Source organism: Leuresthes tenuis, unplaced genomic scaffold (assembly GCF_036924035.1).
Source record: "Leuresthes tenuis unplaced genomic scaffold, fLeuTen1.0.hap1 SCAF_13, whole genome shotgun sequence".
In the NCBI taxonomy this organism is placed as follows: Eukaryota; Metazoa; Chordata; class Actinopteri; order Atheriniformes; family Atherinopsidae; genus Leuresthes; species Leuresthes tenuis.
Window position 1 is genome coordinate 16648291 of NW_027325367.1, and position 14015 is coordinate 16662305.

At 42.9% G+C, this 14015-nt stretch overlaps 2 protein-coding genes across 4 annotated transcripts in view; both read right to left on the reverse strand.

The window, feature by feature from the left end:
- Positions 1-12086, reverse strand: part of evlb (Enah/Vasp-like b) — a 38510-nt gene extending 26424 nt beyond the window's left edge. For 2 of the 3 annotated variants that reach the window (XM_072362749.1, XM_072362748.1), the window contains exon 1: positions 3438-4204. In XM_072362749.1, the coding sequence (XP_072218850.1) occupies positions 3438-3532 (95 nt within the window). In that variant the 5' untranslated portion in view covers positions 3533-4204. Of the gene's footprint in view, positions 1-3437; positions 4205-11651 lie in introns of those variants that run through there. The other variant, XM_072362750.1, reaches the window with a different exon arrangement.
- The window catches only part of LOC140267119 (methylmalonate-semialdehyde/malonate-semialdehyde dehydrogenase [acylating], mitochondrial-like), a 118544-nt gene that overhangs the window by 68387 nt on the left and 36142 nt on the right, over positions 1-14015 (reverse strand). The gene's annotated exons all lie outside the window — the stretch shown is intronic.

Genomic DNA, 14015 nt, shown 5'->3' on the forward strand with positions numbered 1-14015 from the left:
TACTGTCGGTAATTTTAGCTATCTTAACTTAACTTTTTGGAGAACAGTCTCAGATGAGAACATAGTTAAGAAACAGCTCTTAGATGTAGCTTCCTGGTAAAAAAAAAAAAAAAAGCCATCCGCTCGTGCTGCAAAAACTGATTAAGCACCGAAACGATGGATGTTTTGTGGTGTATCGCACCAGAACATTAGCGGCAGAGCCTGTTTTTTTCCAATGTGAATGGTAGGGTGGGGGTATTTGATTATACTTAGTGTAATTGGGTAGTTTACTTTCCAAACTACCCAATACCGAGAGGATAAAGTACTCACTAGAAAAGGCTTCCACAAAGCCTGCCAATCAGAGGAAAGTCAGCTTTCAGGGATCGGAAAACCTAAACATGTAGACGCTAAAATGGCTTGTCTCAGACTGAGGACTGAGGGGCTGTACATAATAAATACTTCTGTGTGAAGTCATAGCAGTTTCTGCTACCAAACAGTAGGAAACAGTCACCGCCGAGCTGAAAGCAGCAAGTTTGACATATGACAAGGCAGAAGCTAGGCACACACTGCCAAAGATAGGCAAAGATGACATTTTATTAAAGTGTAAAAAAATTCCTGCATAAGAGAGGAAAAATAATGCAGTGAAGTGACAAAAAGCTAACCTCAAACAGCAAAAAGCTAGCTTCAGCGCAACAGTTTACCTGTTGCTTTCTGTCAATGTTAGCAACCAAGAAAAAGAGTTTCAACTAATTGGAGATAAATCTTTTCAAATTCACTGGGATTCACAGTTGGTAACCTTTTGGGTTTTTTTAAAACACTTTTCTTTTACATAATTCTAGGTGCTCAAATCTCCACTTTTCTCAGTAACAACAAACTAATATTAGTGAGCAATCCCAAACTCATAGCTCCACAACCTAAACTGAATTTTTTTTAAAAATCTTCCTTGAATCATGGGCAAAATATTAATCTTTTATCGCCAAAATGACATATTCATAAGTTTTTTCAATGAAAAAAGTGAAAAAATGAAAAAAAAAAAAAAAAGATTAATTGTCTGTTAGCATACAACAGTTCTGAAGCCTTTGTAATCACAGGGAAGCACATATAGACCCATTTAGCGTGCTAACATTGGCTAAACTTTGTTCCAAACTGCCTGTATCCCACTGTTAGGTTTGTGCCTCATGGTTCCGCTGAATGACACCCTGGCTCTTTGAGATGTGTGATTTGTCGTTGGTGGGCTGCTGTTCAGCAGTGGAAATACTCTGCAGCCATTACAATTTTTTTTATTTAAAAACACATGTAATCTGTAAAAAGGTTCCTTAGAACAACAACAACAATAATAATAATAATAAAAACAGGCACAAACAGATTACCATCACTGGGTCTCTGCTTGCTGCTGAAAGAGGCAGTGAGGCAGATGGTCTATAGCGCTCTGCATGTATGTGTGTGGATGTCTGTGCATACATGTGCTGCATGTGTAGCTGTGGTTGTGGATTGGCCAGCGCTGGTTGTCATGGTTATCATGCTATCATGTGGCTATCCTGTGGTAACCATGGAGCACAGGCTGGTGCTAATATCCCAGCATCCCCCCACAAAGGTTTTCCAAGAACTATGCTACACCAATTCCTTGCTCAAACATCCATCTTTTTTTCTTTCCCACAGTCACACCAGTGTCTCCTTTTCACTTTAAATCCACTTCCATCCATCTGACACACGTTTGCAGCGTACTCTCTCTTTATTCTGCTTAGCTTTGCTTCTCTCACCATCCCTACCACCCCCCATCCACCAGTCCCTTATTTTTTTCCCTCCCTCATCCCCTCTGCTTCCGCTCTGCCTTTCTTGGCTTTCTACATTTTTTGTCTCCAGCTTCTATTTTCTCCCTCTCGCTCAGCTCTAATGAGCTCAACTTATTAATAATACAGGCATAAATTCTGCTGTATGAAACTGTCCATCTCTCCACAACGCACAAACTTCAGCACAAATGGAAACAGCAAGTAAAAGTGACTAAATTTGCACCGACACAGATACGACAGTCTGTTTGCTGGAGTCAATGTTCCCTTAAAACCTCTTTAATCACTGCATAAACACACGGTGTGTGTGTGTTTGTGTGTGTGTGGTTTCCTTGTGCGCCCATGTCGAAGTGAAGAAGAGGTAGGAGTAAGTAAATGTGTAAGACTATGGTTTTTCATTATGGCGGCAGTTTGGAGACACATCAAACCCTGATATTTGCTGACATTTTCTGCTATTTGAGATCACCAAGGGGAGATTACATAAAACATCTTTTTTTATTGCTTATTGTTCCAAATCCAATGTGAAAATAACCCTTGGCGAAAATAAAAGAAGTGAATATAAAGGTGTGAAATAAAAGGTGAATCGAAAGGTGAATTGATGTTTATTGAAGTCTATCTTACTGTCTCACTCCTCTCTGTTAGAGCCCAGCTGTGAACAGCATCAGATTCCCGTGGAGCCATCAGGGAGCTCAGCCAGGCCATGACAGTGACACGCTGCAAACAGACCATCAGCTCTACCATCCTGGAGGTATGTCCAAACCAAAAGCTGCTTAGTGTGGCAAAACTCTGGCTGAGTCCCTTAAAGCTGCACTAATCAGAACTGTTAGAGGAGGGAATCGTCAAATGGATCATATACGAGATTACAAGGACATCTCAAGCTATGGATGCAAAGATTGACAAATACATGGATTGTAGGACAGATGGATTAAATGATAGCGGCGGTTTGCTTGATGCGAGAGCGTTTTCGTCTTCTCATCGATGTCACACGGCACGAGCTCGGAGTTCTTGCACGCCCAAGTGCAACAGCTCCATCCAGCACAATTGCATCTCGGCCAGACAAAGAGCGGGGAAGCTGTTGCATGTCTGAGCATGCGTCTTCACGCACGCTGAAAGCATGACGCCAGCTGTCGGCTGTGGACGCAACAATCCACCCTGAGCACTTTAAGCACTGATTGGAGAGGAAGAGAAACAAAAAAAAAAAAAAAAAGAGGTGCAAACGTAGAGAACAAAAGAGCCATGCAGGAGCCCAATAAGAGGGCTATAGATTCCTGGATGGCAAATATAACACAACTGTGGCACTGTCAGTCCCTCTGTCCAAACTTGGCAAGCTCCTCCAAAGGCCATCAATGCCCCCTGCTTCTCCCAGGAGCCTAACACTTTCCTGCACAGCGAGTTGATACATTAGCATGCAGCCCCATCCCCCTGCAAGGGCAATCAGAAACTCACAGCAGTACTCATCACACACAGAATCGCCTTATATGCAGCAGCAGCAGCTGGGGATCAGCTGGGAAATAAAACCATGAAGCCATCACTACATTTTCTGCCAATATGAAAGACAACTGGCAGTGACAAAAGTCAAAGAAGATATCAGACTCGGTCGATAACAAATGATGGATTTCTTATTTACTGGTGGATGCAGTGTGAACTCCTCCCTCCCCATTGGAAGCCTACCTGACTTTGAACTCAGCAAGCTGTGGCTGCACCCCAGCTTCAGCACAGTAGATTTGGGGGAAGTAAAACCGGTGCGACTGAAGGTTGATGTCCATGGTGTCCACGCAGAGCAGGCACGCAGGTCAGCCCTGTTCTGTGACCTTAAAAATTCAAAACAAATGTCTGTATTTGCCGCCTCAGGTGCTTCTTTCTTTGTCTGTCCGGAATTTAGCCGCTGACACTCCCGCTAAAGGTTGGAGTTGAGCGGAAGCATTCCAGTCACCTTTTCCGCCAGTGGTCGCTGGGCTACAGAGCGCTACCGCCAGAAAGGCATCCCCCTCCTCCTCATCTCCTCCGTGCACTGAACATGCAATCACCTCTGCTGCCCGGCACCGAACAGGCACACTAACCTATTTCCCCACAAGCGGCTTCTGAACGCTCAGCAGCTGTGAGCACAAGAACAAAGATGACTCCAGTAAAAGATGCTGCTTCCAAACGAATGAAGAGAAGAAGAAAAATATCCTAGATTTCCATCACCAAGTCATCCTTTATCGGATAGAGAAGCGAATTTAGGAAGAAAAAGAAAATGGATGAATTTTGAATTGTGGGTACATGAAAGGTTTAAAATATGAGGGCGCTGCTCGGTCACACGAAGAGAAGACTGAATGGGTAAAGAGATTCGTTTGGTTTTTACGCTTCAGAGACAGAAGAAAAAGGGGGGGTTGGAGTGAGGTAGAGAGATGGAGATAGAGAGAGATTCCCGGTGCTGTGAGGCGTTGCCCTCGCGCTGCCTCTCCCCTCTGTGTCTCATTGGATTACCTCCTCCCTCTCCGTGCTCCCTCCTCCCTTTTCTCCCTCCCTCCATCCCTTCCATTCTCCCCTCCCAGCTGTGACAAGAGAGGTGGGCTGCCAGGCCCAGAGGCTGCTGGTCCTGCTCCTCCTCCTCCTCCTCCTGATATCCATAGTGCCCCTCTCCCAGCTGCCTGATTGGCTGACGCGGGCATGCGTAAATCCGCATGGGGCGAAAGAGCAGAGGCGAAGAGGAGGAGCGAGAGATTTTAATTCATCTGATGGCTCCCATCTTTTCTCGCGGATGATTTGACATAGTGTGCCAGGATGGGGTGGAGCTCGAAATGCAACACACAAAACACACACTGGCATCTATGTACACAAACTGATCCGGAGGCTTATACTGGAAGTTCATTAACCGAAAGGGATGCAGGTGGCGTGAGAAAAATAAATATATTCATCTGACGCAACACATTGTGGCTTAGGTGGCTGTAAACATATTGAATGGTCAAACACATGTGTATCATATCTCTGACAAGACCTTTCTATGAACAGGAGATATAAAATTCAATCAAGAAACTACATCATGACAAATTGTGACAGAATGAGCAACCAAATGTGAACACAAAGTATTCTGGTCTCCAACCATCCAGATGTGTCTGGTTTCTAAGTGATATACAGAAGGTTAAGTGAGGCCAGAACACTAATCTCCTGAGTGGGTTAAAGATCAAAGTAGTTAGAGTAGTAGACTGCGACTGACAAATCCCTCCCATATTTACTGTACATCCTCTGACATCACAGGACAAAAAAAAATCCCTCTGTGGTTTATTTCTAGTACAACTCAGCCCGCACACATAAACGCACATCTGCCCGGCAAAATTCCAAATGAAGCTGCTTTCAGTTACAGAATTTTCTGTTTCTTACTAATATCTGGGCTAATACCTCAATTTCTCTCCTATGCATGTATACTAGGACATGGATGGTGGTTTAAATGCCCAAGTAAGTTCAGCTATGAATACAAGAATACCATGTGACACATTAGACAAAGCAGCTATGTAAAAAAAAAAAAAAAAAAAAAATATATATATATATATATATATATATATATATATATATATATATATATATATATATATATATATATATATATATATCAGGTGTCAGTGCTGAAGCACAGCAGAGAGGGAGGGGGAGGAGCCTAAAAGTTGTATTCATTCAAATTATCAAGGTCTCAAACTCCTGCTTTAAAGTGACAAATACCTGTAATAAGATACAAGGACACATTTAAATTTATCTAAATGTATGTATGTTTAATTTCATTTATTTGATTATTGTTCTCATCAACAATATGTGTTTAGTTTTTTTTAGGCTCTTAGTGAATGGCTACTACTTACATCAAGGTTCATATCAACATCAGTTATTTCTGACCACTGGCTCATTATTACTCTTCTTATGTGTCTACACAGTCAAATGCAACAGTTTGTTTTTTTTCACAAACCCAATTATCCAGTTAATCATATAATTCATTAATTTAACAGATGCATTCATCCAAAGCAACAAATAGCATTTAAGCTTCAGAAGAGAAAGAAACCCTGGCATAAGCATAAAGTGCCGGATCCATTTAAACCTACTTGAATGAGAAGGTATGTAGAACAAGTACAGAATCGCAAGGCAAGTAAAGGTTTGACATGGTAAGGTTAAGTTGTTGTGCTCTGAAGTGATGAGCCATCAAGAAATTCTTGAAAGTAGAGAGGGCTGCCTCTGCTCTTATGGCAATTGGTAGCTCGCTATACCATTATGGAACCACAAACCAGAAGAGTATCTACCTAGACCGCCTTGTGCATGTGGCTTACAGTCCCAGAAGATGATCCTGAGAGGAAAACAAAGTTCGCAAAGGGTTGGGTGCAGACCCCGCAGTCACTCTGGAGGAAAGCACCAGTGACTTGAATTGGGTTCAGGCAGCCATGGGTGGCCAGTGGAGTTCAATTAGTAAGCACCGTTGCAAACTGGATCATCTTTAGGGGTTTCACTTTGCAGGCTGGAGGAGCAGTGCCACAGTCGAGGCAAGAGATGGCCATATCTTGAACCAAGAGCTGGGTGACATACTAAGTCTGATACAACTTAAACTTTTCTGCGGTTATTTGCAAAGTGAATGAGAGAAATGCAACATGGTCAGAGCGGAACAACTAGACATCAGTCACCAATCCCAGGTTTCTTACAACCTTTGTTGGGGAGATAGTTGAGGAGGTGATTTTTTAATTTTTTTAAATCATCTTGGGTGGACTGATTGATTGAGTAAGTTTTGTTTGAAAGTAGAATTTTTTTTCATCTATGTGGATATGTTATAAAGGCAAACTAAGATTCCTGTTGAAACTGTGGGATCATCTGGTCAGACGAAAGGAACAGGTGGGTATCATCTACATACTCGTTGTACGAGAAACCATACAAACCGATGACCGACCCCAACATATAACCATGTATTGATCCTCTGCAATACTTAATGATGCTTGATATGCTCGTATCATCTTTTGAAAACTTTACTGGTTTGATTACTAAAAACGCACAAAAGTAGACCAACAAACAATTGAAGTGTCTGTTTGGTCTTAATTTGTATAGCTGAAAACCTATGAATCGAGTGCACCAATCGCTTTCATCATCACCAATAAAAATGAGTGTGATATAAGAAATTTAACAACTATATAAACCATGACTGTATTTTTTTTTTCTCAGAGAAAGAAAAAAGATGGAAGCTGATTATGGGGCTAAATGGGATATGGGATAGTTTTTGCAATTTATGAATAAACTGCATCGTTTCAGCTGAAATCATATGCCTCAGTGGTCAGATTTAAAATCAATAAAGGGCAGTTCATCCCAATTTAACTGAAACACGCAAACTGCATCACTTACTCTTCTATCATCTATATTATGATTCACTGACTGGAACAGACTGACGCAGAACACCTGGCTGCATTTACACCGAAGCATCTGCACGAAAACTATTTCACAAGCATCTTAATGTACATTTGAGCAGCAGAAAACTAAACAAAATTAAAGCATGCACCACTGGTCACAGATGGGAGAATTATGAATTATACAATAATAAAAAGATGATGCATGAGGCAGGGTTACAAACAAAGAAAAAAAAAAGAAAGAAAGAAGTGAGCCACATTAAGAGAAACAGTCAGGTGAAGGCCAGGATATAGAGAAGGGAATGTAGAGAGTAAAAGATTGAGAATGAAAAGAGAAGAGAAGAGGCAGAACATGAAGTGAAAGGGTGAGAGGACATCCAGTGTGCACCCATCCCCCATCCCTCCCTGTCAGGTCAGACCCAGCAGCAGACTATATTCTAATATTAAACTACGCTGCTCTGCTTGTACTGCGTAAAAGCAAGCACGTAGGAGTGTGAGTGTGTAAGTCTGTGTTTGCACGGCCAAGTGTGAGTGCTCCAGTGAACCTGGCTTTTAGCATACAGCAGGAGGGTTGACCTTCTGTCTGACACACAGTTTGAGTCTGTGTCACACAGGAAGAGGTGCTGAGAGAAGAAGAGAGCTTTGAGTAGATGTGGGTTCATCACAGACAAGCAAAGATGGGCAGACAAAAGAAACTCAAGAATGCATAAAAGGAGGTGGGTCTAGATCCGTGCGTTTAGACAGAGTTTAGACTGTATTCCACATACTGTTACTGTTAAACACAGTATGAGGCAATGTTCGGACTGTAGGTCAAATGTAGCCAGAATTTGGCTTTTTACTCGTGTGAGACTCGGATCTGATTTTTTTTCATGACAGTGTGAAAAGCACAAGTCACATGGAATCCGATTTTTTCTTAAGTATGTGGTCATAAATGGGATACAGGTCGAGTGTTTTCCAATGCGATGTGAATTCATATGAGTTCAACTCTCGGTCAATGTTGTGAAATGCATAAAAATGACTTGAAAAAGTACCAAGCGATCAGCTTTGTAAGTTCAAAAGAAATAACCCTGCAGAGGTATTTCACATCTCTCATCTTCAGTGGATGAACACAGAGCCTTTAGAGTTTTAAGCTACAGTCCTGCTTGGAGACAATCAGGAGGGTGCCAGAGAAGTACAGATGGATCACGGTGTGTTTGCAGCCTTCTTAGGCAGCCATGTAGAGCTTATGAGACAAGCTTGTGCTAGAAAACTCAGTGAGATCTCTCAAGACTGGTTTATATTTTCAAGTCTCATTCGAGAGGCTCATTCCACAGCCGTTAACGCACAATGAACAGCTGCAGTTATTCATAGCAAAAAGAAAAAAGACAGGAAACGTGGCCCCAACAGGAGAGACGTCAGGGGAAATAAAGGGAAGGATTAAAAACTCCTTAAAAAAATGGTCATTTATTACGGTAAAAATATGTTAGTTGTTCTGAGTCAGCTGTGTCTAAAATACAAACAAAATGAGAAGGTTGTAAAATGGAGACATACAGGTCGACTGAGGGGGACGTCGAAGCGTGGGGGCAGAAAACTCGATGCCATACGCCTGAAAATAGCAAATGCACAACAAAAGCAAATAAAAACAAATGAGCAGTCAGTGGAGTCAAAGTTTGTGAGCAAACTGTAAGGAACTACCTGACGGATATGGGACTTAGATCTAGGAAAGCCATCATAATAACCATCGCTACACCTAAACAGCATCAAACCAGGTCAGCTGACGGACTATCACCTACGTGACAGCTTAGTAGAGAGAAAAAAATGTGTCAGACATACACAAACTACTAATATTATATACATGTGCTGATTGTTCTATATCAGTGATGTCATGCCATATAATCCAATCAGATTGCCCGCCCTGTTCATATCCTGTGCCTGACATATCCTGTCTTCTCAGTAAACTCACACAAGCCAGTTCATAAGCCTGATGACAGAACAAACATAAACGCTGTCGGATTCACTCACATTCTTATTTTGCTACACATCAGTGGCAGCTGGCAGAGGAGGTATATATGTGGGGGAGGCAGGGGGGGAAAGGAGGGGGAGTGATTTCCTTCTCATTCACTAAGATTTGATTATTTCTTTTTAAAACACACACACACACGCAGATTCTGCCTCTGGATGCCTCAGCGTGCACAATTATGACTCATTACACCACACAACCCAAAACAAACTGATTCATAACAGAGTGCACGCACGAGGCCTCACACCTGACACCGTCTGCGTCATCATGCACAGCATCCCTTTTCATTTCGAGCCGTGTGTATGTTCCAAAGGTGATGCGGCTGCAGGATTGGGAACTGTGGCGGACTAAAACTGCCGGAGATCAATTAAAAAAAATATGAAAGAAGTATATAAATGACAAGAAATGAAAAGAAATCATTGGAGGGACGTTAATACATGATTCGATAAAGGTATAAAAAAAGTTTTTGAAGCAAAGTGATAGAATTGTGGAAAAAAACAGTGTAAGATGAGATGTGAACCAAAAAAAAACCCTGGAATCCCTCAAGCTCAGATGCGCTTTAAACTGCCTTAAATTCTCAGTTCATTGTGAAAACATACAGCGCACAAAGCGCAAACCTCGCTAAAGTTAAACACACTTACAGCGCAGCGATATGTCCGCTGTGCATTAGCCTCTCGGTGTTTGCCTTTCGGCACACAGTCACTGCTAATGTTGGTTTACATGTGGGTCAAACGCATTCCACCAACTGCTCCTGTCAATACGCATCAGGAAACACTGACACTGAGTCAACAGACCTCCCACTGCACTGTCAAGGCAAAAACAATCCAGTACGAGCAAAGAAAGATGGTGGCCATGACGGCACCGCATATCCGTCAGGGCTGGTTCAGACATGTAGTCACTGTACATGCTACCTGACAGGCAGTTAAAGTGGCACTTCAATCATGAGCAGCATATTACACTGTGACAGATTAGGGACATCTTGTGGTTTAGTTGCAAATTGCAACCAACGGAATATCTCCCTACCCCTCTCCTATGTAGGAAAACAGAACATCCTAAATATCCCGCCTTGGAACTTTATAAATTCTTAAACCAGACCAGCAATTCACAAAGCGACATATTCACGCAGCAGTCACACCTGTCGTTATATTAAATGATGCTCACTCGAGTTTCTCTGAGTTTAACTTGAAGCCTCTATATTGTTTCTCTGGTCAGACTTCCCCATTCAGTATTACTGCACTCAAAATGATAATCACATTTGAAATGCTGGCGCTTCAGCTTGAACTTTTCAAAGAAGCGCGTTGGAGTAGTCGGAGCCATTCCCAAAACGGTGCCATTCTTTAACAAATTCATTTAAAAAGTGCACCAAATATCCTAAGTACTAACTGAAATCAATGCCCATTAGGTCAGGTGCACAACACCGGTTGGTGTCCTACTGACACGCATACAGCAGCTGCACAGAAACATCTGGGTGGATCCAGGTGACGCACAAACTGTGGTGAAACAGGCTGTGACGCCACCTACAGAGCGCCTCCATATTAACACAAATGCCTCCAAATCAATGCAAGCTCTGTGCCATGCTGAAATACCAGGTTTGATGTAAGCTATGCTATGACCACCATGAAATCTTTCATTTCTAAGGATGTGAACAGTAAGGTGCGTGGCTTGTCTGAGCATCATTAGTGGATCAAACAAAACTTTAACACATCTCCAGCCTGACAACAACAAAAAAAGAAGATGTATGTATATTATTTGTCTGGAAAAGTACGAAAAGATGTAGAAATCTATGTTCTCTCCACATTAATGTTACCCTCAATTACAACAACACGCTCCCTCTGACAAGAGCTCGAGCCTCACCCGCATCTCTTTGCCGCAGCAGTCTCGCACCTGATTGGTCGGAGGACGTGACCGCCAGTAACATTTTCCCCGATAGGTTCTCAGCATCAGCCAGTAAGCCCGGTGTTTGCATCCCGGAGACAGATGTGTCTCGCTGCTCTGACGAATTACTCGGAGCCGATTGGCTCTCAGGCAGGGAGGTGTGTGAGCGTGCAGGTTTCATGTCACCGGTGCGCGCGCACATTTTCAAGTGGCGGAAACAGCCACAGACTGCTCGGCAATTTCATAGATCGGGTGTGTCTCTCACTTAAGGATTTTAGATTAAGACGCCACAGCCCGCTACACGTGTTGTCTGGTTTCTATGACAACTTATTTGCTTTTTTCCCCTTCTCTCTCCACGTGACACATGACAGATCAAGCTGGGCTCTGAATTGTTAGCCGGCGTCATATTAAGGCTCGCCCCCTTAGTATTCCCAGCTCTTAGTGGTTTGGAAGTCTTGAGGGTCGCTGTCTGCGATGTGCCGGTGGATAGAGGCGGTGTTCCTGTGAATCACAGCCTCTGATACACCTACCATGATGCGGTGGCATGAACGCCACAGGCCTCCGACTCAAACTGCGACAATAACTCAGTATAACAGTTTGTCTTATCTCGAGATCTTGAAACACCGAGAAGGATGCTGGAAAAGAGCAACCAGTGCTGCTTACCTCATCTTCCTCCGCTGTCCTTTTGAATGAACCCTGCAATGTTTCCTATCCTCCCAAATGCCCTTATAGTTCTTAAAGTCCTTATAAACTCGTCTCACAGGAAAAAGACCCAGAGCCGCCGCAGTTCTGGGCCTTTGAACAGAAAACAACAAAGCCTGCAGCCGGCCGGGTGTGCAGATGTTGAGGATGCAATAGATGACAGGGTGTGGAAAATGCCCCACGTATATCCACAGTTTTCAGGTCGGTGTTTAGGAAGGAATTGTTCTCCGGTGTCCGTCAGGCGGCTGGTGGTCCGATCGGAGCCATTTTTAGAGGGCAGCGTGCCGCTTCCAAGGGGAGAAGAAGCCGGGCGGAGAGGCTGTGAGCGGCTTCTGGGGTGCCATCTTTTCCTGCCTCCAACCACAGGGAGGCTGGATGGAGAGGAGAGGTGGTGGTGGGGGGGATGGGGAGGTGGGATGGAGCGGTGCTGGCTGCTGAAATATTCATGTCATCCTAGTTTTGCTGCACGACAGCGCCCTCAGTCCGGCGACGAAGAGGCAGTGCAGGCTGTGTCTCTGTGATGAAAAAGCTCTGTCGAAATTAAAAATAGCTTATTTTGTTCTTTGTTTTACGAGAGAAATCACATACAGAAAGCCTCAAGGGACCGGGATTGATTTTTTTTCTTTCTCAACGGATTAACTGTGGGTTAATATCGCTGATGAGGTTGGGTATAAAACCAGTTACCTCAAATACTTGAACCGTTTAAGGCCTCGGACAAACATCTAGACCAATGCAGTTTCTTAAAGACCAAATCTAGCTATCAATCCTCTGAAAACTCATCTGTGCTCCTCAGATCAGTACATTATTAAGTTTTTCTCCCCAAAAATAACTCTTGTGGCCCTAAAGAGGACACTGTACTCAGTACACACAGAGCATGTGAGGTCTGCCATCTTCACAAAAACGAGCATTTAACAAGTACCTTCTCCACCGAGCTTGTGCTACATGGAGCTTGCTAGGTTCTTTTTTATGGAAATATGCACGTGTATTTATGTCTCCTTATGTTTCCACATTCAACATTTAACACCAATTTCCAATTATTTAACCCTGTAGCATTTCCATTACATATATGCCTAGCAGGACATATTCCCTTCTTTACTCTTGACTGATGGATATAACTGATATGGCGTAAAATCACTGTGGGTGGCTCTCACACACGCCTGTAAACAGACCGAATGGACTATCTTTAGCATGAATCAGCCAGCTGATGCTACGAGGAGGATACAAAGCTGGTCAGATGAGACCCCCCGCTCTGTCTGGGTTATAGGATCTCTGATTTGCAGTGACCATTTGTTATGATCTGGAAATATATGACTTGTTGTCTTTTTGCAAAGCCCACAATGAGCTTGGTGTCAGAAATGTTTGAATATTTTGTACATAAAACATCCATTAATGCTTGCTTTCCCTTAAAATTCTTAAGAAATAGCTATACACATTGTAGAACTTTCTGGCCACTTGAGAGTCATTCTTGTCTTTAGGCTCCTGTGTATCCACAACATTAAATGAGGACAAGGACTGCAGGCATTGCAAGTGGGGATTCTTGCAGTGCTGCAATGACACTGCAGGAATCCAGAACCGTACAAAGATAAAGAGAGGAAATTTACATTTTGCCACAGGAGGCTTCCTGTGAAATCATTTAGCCTTAAAAGTAAAGAGCTGAAGAGCAATCCCTGGCTGGGACTTTAGAGGTAGATTTATATCTGTCATAGCCAGCTTTTCTCCCAGAGAGCCAATTGTCCTCTTCTTCTTCTTCCTCTTCCCTTTCCCTATCCTTTCTTATTCTCCAATTCCACCCTCTCACACTTGGATCTCCGGCCCACCTTCAGTGTAGCTGCAGGTGGGCTGTCACTCTGAGTAAAAGCCCCTCATGTTTAGAATCCTGTCCAGTCCATTTGTGTTAAGAAATCACCATGTTGCTCCACATCACTGCATGCAGTGTCTGCTCAAATTTGCTCCTCTGTGGCCTGTTCTTAGTAGCTGTTAGCTTAGCTCCATGTCAGAAATACTGACTAAGTCTCCAAACTGAGAGCACTCTTAACACTATGCATTGCAGATAAGAGAGTGATTGTTAGGTTCTTTGCACAACCGGGCAAACCAAAAAAAAAAAACAGCCCTCAGAAAATCTCTTAGCACACACTGCTTTATTGTACATTGTACTATAAACAGGACCATAGATTTACTATATGAACATTTTGTATTGAAGTAGATTTAGTGATATAAAGTCATCAGGGAAACAAGTATCAGTTCAATTGAGAAGTATTATTACTATTATTAGCTCCATTCACAGTCATTTCCAGGCAGACTCTGCACACACTGATGCAGCGCTGA